General features: G+C 38.2%; 1 protein-coding gene across 2 annotated transcripts; it reads left to right on the top strand.

Moving 5' to 3' along the window:
• The first annotated feature begins 446 nt into the window (after nucleotides 1-446).
• Nucleotides 447-10,740, top strand: ccz1 (CCZ1 homolog, vacuolar protein trafficking and biogenesis associated). Of its 2 annotated transcripts, XM_046378218.1 has the most exons (17): nucleotides 447-622; nucleotides 1,790-1,865; nucleotides 1,972-2,068; nucleotides 2,185-2,282; nucleotides 2,546-2,639; nucleotides 2,784-2,864; nucleotides 2,958-3,005; nucleotides 3,128-3,211; nucleotides 3,912-4,087; nucleotides 4,800-4,881; nucleotides 5,160-5,221; nucleotides 6,768-6,879; nucleotides 7,210-7,243; nucleotides 7,419-7,536; nucleotides 9,069-9,227; nucleotides 9,958-10,085; nucleotides 10,211-10,740. In XM_046378218.1, exons 2-17 carry the CDS (start codon nucleotides 1,852-1,854, stop codon nucleotides 10,264-10,266), a joined length of 1,443 nt encoding a protein of 480 aa, XP_046234174.1. In that variant the 5' UTR covers nucleotides 447-622; nucleotides 1,790-1,851; the 3' UTR covers nucleotides 10,267-10,740. The 2 variants fall into 2 exon arrangements, with proteins under 2 accessions (XP_046234174.1, XP_046234175.1); XM_046378219.1 differs by lacking the exon at nucleotides 447-622 and having other exon boundaries at nucleotides 1,817-1,865; nucleotides 1,949-2,068.
• The last annotated feature ends 574 nt before the right edge of the window (nucleotides 10,741-11,314 follow it).

The following is an 11,314-nucleotide window of genomic DNA, read 5'->3' on the forward strand; positions in this document are numbered from 1 at the left end:
TTTTCTCATTATTCAAACTTTGATTCCTGAAAATTACCTGAAAATAGAGCTTTTTTTTATAATTGTATCTATCACATTTTAGCATGAAGTTCTTCAAATACAAACACAAAATACAAACACAAAATCGTAACATCACTAGAAACACATAAGATGTTTAATGCAGCGGGTGAACTCAAGATTTTGTAGTGTGTTATTTATAGATCATCTTTCAAAATGTTAAGTTAAGATGAAGTATGGGGATTTTTTTTATTTGTTTTTTGATTAAAATAAACCACCAGAATCCCCAGTGTAAATGAGGATTAAAACCTCTGCAAAGTAGTGTATCTTTTAAAACCTGACTGACAGCCAGCACTCGTTATAGCCCAGCCTTATATTCACAAATGATACGTTCAAGATCAAAGTCTCATGTTCCCTGTATGGACTTGGAACCTTTACGCGTTGCCTTGGAATCAATTTTACCCGAACAGTTGAAGTAGTGACACCGCGCTGTCAAAAACAGGAAGTTAAGAATGTAGAGTAATGTGGCATCTCCTTTCATTGATCTCATTTCCTCATTTTTTATTTTTAATTACATAACCTATAGCCACAAGCAACTGAACGTGTTGTGTTTATGCTCTGTAAGGTGAGTGTTGCCGTCGTGTTGCTCTGCTACCGCAACAGTTCACTAGTTTTTGTCTCCGCTTGAATCTCCACAAACAACTGTTCAGCTAGCAAAGCCGGCTAGCAAGTTAGCCGCTCAAATTGGTTTAACTGGCTGTTGATTTCATGGGAACAGTTTCATTACGTAACGTGTTTTCATATGTTAATTTACAGAGCCACAGGCGTCAACTGGTGCTTAATTCGTTGATTCGTAATTTATAAAAACTGCTAAGTTAGCTAGTGTAATCGGGTTTCTCCTCCGTGTTTTAGCTCAGCTCTCACTTTACCGGCTGTATTTACGTTATCGTTTGTGCAGCGACAACACGCAAATCAAGTATCAAACAAGTGTATATTTTATACAGAGGTGAGAAATATACAACCGTTTTTCAAGTACTGTACTGAAGAAAAGACAAACATGACTTTACTGAACTTTTTCCTCCCCTGCATCGAACAGCTAATAACTTACTTGTCAAGTGAAGGTTTGAACGTTACATTCAAAATTTGATATTCTCATAAAACGTGGATGTTATGGTTCAGCTACTTGGCACTATAATATGAAACATTGCTCATGCTAACGCTTTCATAAATCCAAAAGGAGTCTTTTCCAAGAATGAGCACGTTTGTTTTATTGCGAAAGGTTGTGTTCAGTTTCCAGTTCACTAGGTACGCCTAGCTAAACCTAATGCGGTCAAATACAACAGCGACAATGCAATAGTAACTCTTATCTGATGATGCAGTTGAGTTATTTTGCCTCATACTGTTAACTTGACCATAACATTTATATCAATGGGTGTATTAGAAAGACTTGTGTGCTTTAAATAAATTGGTAAATATGTATTTAATTTAGTTTTAGACTAATTTGTTTACTTTTGAGCAGGATTTTCTTCTTCTTTAATAGTACTCTATTATAATACCCACCACTATATGAAATAGGAATGCGTCCAGTGTCTGTGTCGAGCTGATGCTTCCTTAGTGTTTGGGAAAATACTGACTAAGCATATCAGACCGGTGTATCCCAAGTATAAATACAACTTTGCTCTGATACACATCAGCTGTACTTGCCGTGTGTGCCCTCAAATTAGCAGTCAGTGATTATCTCTAGATCTATTGTATTGCTACAGTGTGTGATGTCCTTGTCTTCATTCTGCAGGCACACGGCATGCGAACCAAACTGCCTTTGCAGCAAAGGAAGTCCAGACACATGTTACTCTAATGCTGATGATTAGGTAAATCATACTTGTCTGGAATGACACAAGACTAAAACTAGAAGAATTATAGTGGTCTTGTAATTTTTATCTGTTTCTGTCAGCTTTCTGTTTGTGTCTCTTACAGTCCCAGAATGGCCTCTGGAATGCAAGAGAAACAATACACACCAACTCTGCTCAGTTTTTTCATTTATAATCCTACATTTGGACCTCGGGAAGGAGAGGTGAGGTTGAGTCCCAGAGAATCTTTTATATTACACTTATATCCGTTTTTGTGTAAGTCTGGTTATTAGGAAATTGTATCATTGCTAATTCATAGGGTGTTTTTTTTTTGCTTTAGGAAGAGAAGAAAATTTTGTTTTACCACCCAAGTGATGTGGAGAAGAACGAGAAGATCCGAAATGTGGGCCTTTGTGAAGCCATTGTACAGTTCACCAGGTAAAGATTTCACTACTGTACTTGAATCGAAACAGCATATAGCTACAGCAACATTTTCATGACAGCGTTTTTTTGTGTGTGTTTTTATTTATCCCTTTTGGCATCTTGCTATGAAAAGTATTTTCTTTGAACCTAACATATAACAGAATAGGGACATGCTGTAGTAAGTGGGCAGCTTCACACTGATACATATCTAGTGTCTGTCAAAGCACAAAGGCTGATTAGCTTGTATGGGTCTCTCTCCTTTCTTTGCTGTTTTTCAGGACATTCTGTCCAACAAAACCAGCGAAGTCCCTGCACACACAGAAGAACCGACAATTTTTCTTTGAGCCTGAGGACAATTTCTGGATAGTCATGGTATCTTAAAGGCTTGCATGAACATTACTTGTTCAATATTTACTCTGTGTGTCTAGACTTTGTTGGCCCTCTGTGGAATGTAATTTAGCTTTACCTCTCTAATCCCTTTTTATCTGCTGTTTGTTTTTCTAATTCATTCCTCAGGTGGTTCGAAACCCCATGATTGAGAAACCAAACAAAGATGGTAAACCTCCAACAGTAGAATATCAGGAAGAGGAAATACTTGTGAGTGCTGCAAATGTTCTTCTTTGTCTGTATTTCTTTCATTAAATATGTTCAGTTTAAAGCCTCTCTTACCATACCTCCTTGCTTCTGTAGGACACTGTTTACAATGCAGTGGTAAGGCAGTGCTACAATATGTATAAGGTGAGTATGTATCCATTATGTGTTACGAATTGTCATATAATTAGATCTCTGCAGTACCTCACACTGCCACTGTAAGGCTTTTACAGCATCTTGTAACAGTGATTATTATTCTGCTGTTATAGCTCTTCAATGGAACATTTGGCAGAGCAATGGAAGCCGGCGGAGTGGAGCTGCTCATTCAGAAACTTGAAAAGTTCTTCTACAGGGTAAAAGGCTTTCAATAAAATCTTTGTTGCTAGGTGTGTGTTCATAACATTGATTTTTATGTACATGTCCAGCATATGTTGACTTTGCTGTGACAGCATGATTGACTTCAATATGATAATGTGCACATAACTGTTTGTAAGAAGTCAGTAGAGCCTGAAAGTGAATGTTTTCACAAGGGTTGGCCTCTAATGATAATACTGGACTCACATGGCCTGTAGTTGTTTCTTTGTAAATACTCATGTTGCTCTAGGGAAAGCTGTTTGCGGTCATGCCTCATTTCTTCATTTTTATCTGCCCATTTTAGCTGTCTTTGCTTCTTGTTTCAGTCACCTCGCTGGAACAATTAAAAGCAATGTAAAAGTATAAAAAATTCATTTGTAATTAGGGAATACCCAGCTTAGGTTAACATGGGCTTCCCTGTACACCATGTAACTGAGAGACAGTGAGAAAGAGAGAGGCTGTGGCGTGCCTGTCAGAGGTTGAATGTCAGCGTGTCTCAGCCTCAGGATGATGCAATCGTCCCCACTAAGCATCAGAGAGTTTCTTATTCCTCTGTCTTTGTTGCACGGTAAGCAAGTACTTGTAGGCCGGTAAACTAACCCCTTCCTACTTTCCTTCTCCTGTGTCTCTGGGTTGTCTCCTGCTATTTTCTGGCATGTTTGTGTGTCTGCGTGTGTGTGTTCATTCTGCGGTTTCCAGTATCTGCAGACTCTCCACTTGCAGTCCTGCGACCTGCTGGACGTATTTGGAGGCATCAGCTTCTTCCCACTGGACAAGATGACCTACCTAAAGATCCAGTCTTTCGTCAACAGAGTGGAGGAGAGCCTCAGTCTGATCAAATACACAGCCTTCCTGTATAACGACCAGCTTATTTGGTACAAACACACTTTAAAAACTTTTGTGTAAATTGTGTGTGCTTGTCATGGAAATCCACCTGTGGGTTTCTCGACTTGGGGAAAGTTTAAAAATATGTAGCCTCTGTGGTTCAAAAATTCAGAAGAATAAGTCATAATTGACTTTGTTTGTAGTTCAAGATGTCCTGTGAACAGTTTTATTGCAGGTTCCCTTTTTTTGTGTTGATCTATAGAGAAAATTGTTTTTGGGCTGCACTGCGGCAGGTGCCATATCCAAGCGTAAATAATACATTCATGGCCACAACCTTATACAACCCTATGCATATTTGCAACCATACACCACTGTAAAAGCCCAGCATTTGCTTCTACAGACAGATTATTGCATACTGTGTAAACACAAGTGCATCCTATAATCCTATTGGCACTTCATGTGCTCCTTGACATGTCACTTTCCCCCCTGGCTTGGTGTATTAGCCCAGGCGACTGCACAGTTGGTAATTAAATGACTCAAGAGCAGTGTGACCTTTCATTGTGAACTGTCAATATACAAACAGAGAGGAGCTTTTTAATTGTCTAAATTAAGTGGTATTGATCTGCAGACTCACTACAGTGTGTTCATTCTAGTGCGTTTACAACCACTCTTCAACAGATGCGACATGTCTTTTTATCATTTTGGTAGTATGTGCTGTGAAAGTTGTAAGGTGTAATTTTGTCCCTGCGGTTGGGCCTGCAGGAGCGGACTGGAACAAGATGACATGAGAATCCTGTACAAATATCTGACCACCTCTCTGTTCCCCAGACACTCTGAACCAGAGGTGAGGAGGAGGTGGGAATGCATGATGATGGGCAGGCTCTCTGAAAAACACTGCACAGCTTATTTGTTAAGATGACTTGACCAGCTTAGCATTGTTTGCATGTGCTCATAATACAAGGCTGTGACTTGATGACAAAGAATGGAACATGATCTGAATCTTTTTTATATTAATGATCCAGACAGAGTGTACAAAACAACTGAGCTGAATATGAGCTGTGAATATTTCTTGCAAAGCTAAGCCACGCATTTGCACTCTAACTCACTCTCTTCTCCCCTTAGCTGGCTGGCAGAGACTCCCCTCTGAGGCCAGAGGTCGCAGGGAATCTGTTGCACTATGGGAGGTAAGTGTACTGTGTACTTCAACCTGTTAATTAAGGACAAGGTGTTCAACAATACAGCCGAAATACGTGGGACACAGACGTGGACATGTCTGCTGCAGCATCCCATTATAATCAAGTGAACTGGAAGCATCTTGCTGCCCATTTTACATGTCTTGTTGATTTTTTTTCTTTATTCAATTAAAATAAAATACTTTAATATAACCTACATTTCCAAACTCTGCATGTTCAACTGCATTATTACTTGGGAATATGCACACAATGAAGTCACTCAGCTCACTCACTGCCCCGCCCTGCCTACTTGCATCCGTGCCGTGAGTGTTTATGTTATGGATCAAGAGGCATAGCTCTGTTTACTTATATATATTGTGTGGTCTCAACACACTGACAGTAATGAGCTTTATTTATTATAAGATGAGGCAACTCCCTTGGCTAGCACTTTAGTATTTAAATAAGGGAGCAGGGAGTAGAGTATCACTGCCGCCTTTGGGACAAAAAAAACAAAATCCACTTTGTATTCAGTTTCAGTGTACACGTGTAACCAGAGAGAGTTTGCTCAAGTGTTTGCTGCCTGACATTTGTGTATGTGTGTGTTACTTGTGTGCTTCAAATAACTTGTTTTACTGAAGGTGATGTGGAGCTGCTGTAGTGGTCCAAATCTGACTCGTGGTCTCTTGACCTATCATGGGACAGGAAATGCAGCCTCACAGTTCTAATTGGATGACACACTAGAAAGCAAAGAAAAGCTACACAGGAGAGGCACGTGTAACACATAGACATGCCTTTCACTGCAGATGGTTTTATTATTAAGTGGCATCTATGAAATCCAGTAAAAATACCAGTAAAACAGCAAATTGTTTGTTCAGTTTGTGGTGTTGGAGGGATGAGTGATGAACAGATTCTGATTCATTTTTGAGTTAAGGAAATCAATCTCCTCCAGTTATTTAACTATAACTAGTATGTGAGTTGCTTCCATGGAGAATCCATGCGAATACGTAACTGGCTACAGCAACAGTGCAATATTAAACAGCGCTAAAAAGGATGCAAGCATGCATTCAGTTAGACACTACTTCAGACTAGTATCACTGTTGAAATGGAGATGCATATTTTTGCTGTGCTGAGCTGACATGCCAACTCATACCAAGATAAGCCAAGCCAACACGTCTGTATGGAAAAGGGTTGATTGCCTCGATCTGTGAGAAAAGCCATAGCCAATCCTGATCAATCTGCCTTAGTTGATGTATTTTTTTTGTGTATGTAATGGTGTGGGTGGAGTAGCATGGCAAAAATTTGTATGGAAGAATAAGTATGAGGAATAGTAAGTGTGTACTTGTGCTCTGCACAGCTCGCACTCGCATGATCTGATGTTTTGCAGGTTTAATGTTTAACATTTTCACCATCTCAGCTCCAGTTCTGTTCAGGTTCTTTTCTACAGCATTATCAGTAGAAAATCACTCCTTTTAGGTCCTAGTGAGCCTTCTCATTTTTTAATCTTCATTTGTATTGAGTCTGGAATATTTACTTATTCGTGTTCTCTGTTCTCTCCAAGGTTTCTGACAGGACCTGCCAATCTTAAAGATCCAGAAGCTAAGTTCCGGTTCCCGAAAATATTCGTCGGCGCAGTGGATGGCAATGAGGAGCTGCATCTGATTGTTTATAAGGTATGGTAGAGTAAACGTGATCTGCTGTTTCGTGATAATCCACAGGCTTTATTCAGTCATTCATTCAACTGCAGAGATTTTTAATGTATTAAAATAGGGGGGAAGTTGTTATTCATTTTCATAATCTGTGACTGGAGGATTTGTTTATGACCAGTAGATTTAGGATGAAATATTCCATTGCTCTATCAAACGATATGGATTTTTGGGATTAGACTGCTAAATTTTAAAATGATGAAGTACATCCCACAATGCTTATCATATCACATTAATGTTATTTCTAAACTGCCTGACCTTGATTCTGCATTTAACCTGCACTGATCTGTTTTCCAGGCGATGAGCGCTGCAGCTTGTTTCATGGTCAGTGGTAAGTATGAACCCAGTCAGCCACCCACTGAAATGGTGCAGTTAACTTTTCCTTTTCATTTCCATGGTTATTTTGTTTTGTTTTGTTGCTTTAGTTAAGTGTTTTGAAATATACCTTTGTCTTCAGCTTATGTCCCGTAATGGCTGATTGTTGTCTCTCCTCCATGTCATTTAAGCCTCTGTGGAGCTGACGAGGGACTTCTGTGAGCAGCTGGACAGCTTGGTGGGCCCTCAACTCACTTTGCTGGCATCTGACATATGTGAACAGTTCACTATTAACCGCAGGATATCAGGGTCAGTCGAGAATCCACCGCTCTTCTAATTAACAATATCTGTTGTTGTTGCTGTCTAATTATTTCAGTCACAATCAATTATTTTCCATCCATTCAAAAATATTGCAAAGTGTCAAAACATGAAAATTCATTTCACATTTGAGAGGACAGAAACATTGATATTTGACTGAACTGTTAATCTTATTACTTCATTATATCAGTTTAATAGGTTAATCAAGAGAAAAATAATCAATGATAAGACATTTAAAAATGTTATAACAAGTAGAAATGCCAAATATTTCCCATTTCCAGTCTTTCATTTCTAAGACTTTTCTTTGTTCTATTTGAGGGTAAATATTATATTTTCAGGTTTTTAAGTATTTGGGGAAAACAAATAATTTCTGAATGTTTTTTGGGAATTGTAACAGAAATATTTTATCTATTGATTTAATTTCATAGACTAAAAGGTCTTTCCATTAATTGATAGATTAATTGCAAACTGCTGCTCTACTGTACACTAATCAGTTATTTGTGGTAACACTACATCATATGCAGTCAAAAACTGTTTCCAGGAGAGAAATTGCATAAGGGACCTGATTTCATTCATATCATCTCCCGTTGATATGAATGAAATTAGGTCCCATGATTAACAGCGGCCATGTTGTTTGTCAGCAGTTTGCAGCCAGTTCTTTTTATTGAATCTGCTGTGCTGGCAGCGATAGATGAGACTCTCAAACACTGGATATCTTCAGGGCACTTCTTAGGGGTAACTCAATCAGAGTGGCTTTAAAGACTGCCATCCTGGCCAGCTCTTCTTTAACCCCAGCAGTTAGCTTCAAATACCTCCTCACCTGCAATCTAAGACTGGACTCCCTGGCCCAGGCAATTTGATGGGCTCCTTTTTTAATCACCCTAGTGAAGAATCCACTGAATAAATCATGCCGTCCCAAATTCCTCAGCTGGCATTCAGGCTTGTGTCCTGATTTGGCCTGATGAAACTGTAAATAATTAGGGGCAGCACAGATGAAAATCAGTTGTAAGGCCTGTTTGAATACATACATGCACTCTTCCAGAGATGCAATTCCAGTAGTGTTGTTAGGTAAGCTCTGGTATCCTCAGTTCACCTTAAATGTGGGTGGACGATGGTGCAGGCTTAATTGAAATGAAAAAAGTTGCATTTAGGTGGATGTTATCATCCAAATTGATTTGGGTTTACTCTGTGAATAGTAAACACGCGCTAATGTGTGTTTGCTGAACAACTTGCCTTGGAGAGACCAAAACTCTTTTACTAGACATCAGCAGGAGACCAACATTTGAGCTTGTGGCATACATAAAAGATGAGAGCAGAACCTCAGACAGCCAATCAGTGTCAGCTTAAAAATGAAGTGTCATCTTTCCAAAAAAAAAAAAAAAAATGCACAACAAAGACTGGTCCTTGTTTTTCACATCACTGGGTTAATGTTAAAAGAATGTACCCCCCAGGAGTGAATATATTTGTTCAGTGATGCACTTTTTTCATCTTTTTTTGGATTCTTCAATGTTGTATCCATTCAGGCCTGAGAAGGAGCCCCAGTTTAAGTTCATCTACTTCAACCACATGAACTTAGCAGAGAAGAGCACCATCCACATGAGGAAGACTGCCAGTGTTTGTCTCACCTCTGTCCACCCCGACCTCATGAAGATCCTGGGAGACATCAACTGTGACTTTGCTAGGTATAACAGAGAGCAGCTTTTTTTTAAAGCTGTAACTGCAGCTTTCTTTAGCTAATGACTCAAGACATTTGTTCAAGAGTTTTTACAGTGATGGGCCATGAATCAGCTCAGTGGGATTGTTGGCAGAAACCATGTAGATACAACTAATTTGTTTTAGTCAAGGAAACTTTAAGCATTCATGTCACACTTGACAAACCACAAGCCCATGAAATAAAATGTGTAAAATTCCAAACTCACTAAATTGTCCCCTGGGTATCAGCACAGCTCTTGCTCTGCTTCAGCTTTTGAAGCAGTCATGAGACTGTTGTCACGTGAAAATCCAATTTTCAGCCTGTGGGACATATTAGAGCATTCATGCTAGTGTAAATATTAGTTTCTCTTTTGGTACAGATCCTGTATGGATTGTCTTACTTGCAGTTATTGAAATTAAGGTCATTTCACGTGGATCTCTGGTGTGTTTTAGTATGAAATTCAGTGTTTTAGTTTTTGAACTATGAACCTGTAAGTTCAATAAACAGTTCAGTAAACGGTAAATCGGCTTGTGCAGTAAACATTTCTGACACAAATTTTAAGAAATATCAAATTAACTTATTTACACAGCATTTTGTGATGCATGTAGGTAAATACGTGATCTTAGAAGTACAGCTGCCTTAAAACACAAAGAAGTTGCTGCAAATGTGATAGTTGCTTTCATGTGATGGCACTTCCTTCTTTTCTGTTTGTCTCCCAGGGTGGATGAAGATGAAGAAATCATTGTAAAAGCTATGACAGACTACTGGGTAGTTGGCAAGAAGTCAGATCAGAGAGAACTGTATGTGATCCTGAATCAGAAGAATGCCAACCTGATCGAAGTAAACGGTATGTCTCCACCACTGGCAGTGATTAAAACTCATTACTGCCACAGTAGACTGTCTGCATTGATACTTAATGATACTTAATCTCTATTTCACCCCTAATGCCCTTTTGTCTTTTCTCCGCTCCAGAGGAGGTAAAGAGGCTTTGTGCGACGCAGTTCAACAACATTTTCTTCTTGGACTGATGCATCAGACAGAGAGAGACTGTCTCACCACACTAAAAGCTGTCAGTATTGCAGGGTATCATGACAGCATCAACGTAATGCAATAATTGCATTGTAAAAAAAGAAAAAAAATAAAAGCTCTGCCACCAAGTTTGTTTTTTTTGTTTAACCTATAAAAATTGTAATTTTTGCTTGTAATTAAGCGTACATCCAGATTTCTACTGCACATGTACATTATTTCTTTCTTTCTTTGTACATAATGTTTTGTTAGCTGGATGTTTTGATTTCTTTCAAATTCCAATTTGTTCTTTTTTTTCTTTTTAATGAACATGCCATCATAATGTCTCAAATTAATTTAAAAACTGACAAACCCAGAAAAGTTTACTCAAGGTTTCTTTGATGATCAGTTATGATTTTAAAATAAGATGTTATGTAAAAAGTGTTGTGGTTTGTAAACAACTGCGCTAACTTTAAATAAATTAAGAAATTGTTTTACTTAAAGTTTTTTAATTGAAGATGAATATGACATAAACATTGGATTGTGGATTCGATGTGTTTTCATAATAGATCGTCTTTAAGCAATTCACGAACATAAATAGCAAAATGAACCCTTGACTCCACAAGCCAAAAAGTTTTCATTTGTATATAATTTGATTTTTAACCCATAATGTATGCTATATTGTTATACTTTTCAGTATACCATTTATTTCATCAAGACAGAGTAAGTTACAGACATAAAGAACAGACTGCTGAAATCCAGTCTTTAACAGTAAATTTCTCTTCTTAAGTACATTCAAATGAATCTTTTGTACAAAAAGAAATGTAAGAAATGACATTTATTATGAAATGCTAAAGAGATCGACACATTATCCTAGAAACAGAATGCAAGCTAGAACTTTTACTGTGAGACATATTAGAAAGACGCGTGTATTTTGTCAGAAATGAAAAACTTGACAAAACAAAACACAAGATAATATTTTGAACTTGCACTTCGAACTCCACGCCACTCGGCGACATTAACGATTATTATCTATTATCTATTACCGCGGAAAAAAAGTCTGAAGAAGAA

Source organism: Scatophagus argus, chromosome 21 (assembly GCF_020382885.2).
Source record: "Scatophagus argus isolate fScaArg1 chromosome 21, fScaArg1.pri, whole genome shotgun sequence".
In the NCBI taxonomy this organism is placed as follows: Eukaryota; Metazoa; Chordata; class Actinopteri; family Scatophagidae; genus Scatophagus; species Scatophagus argus.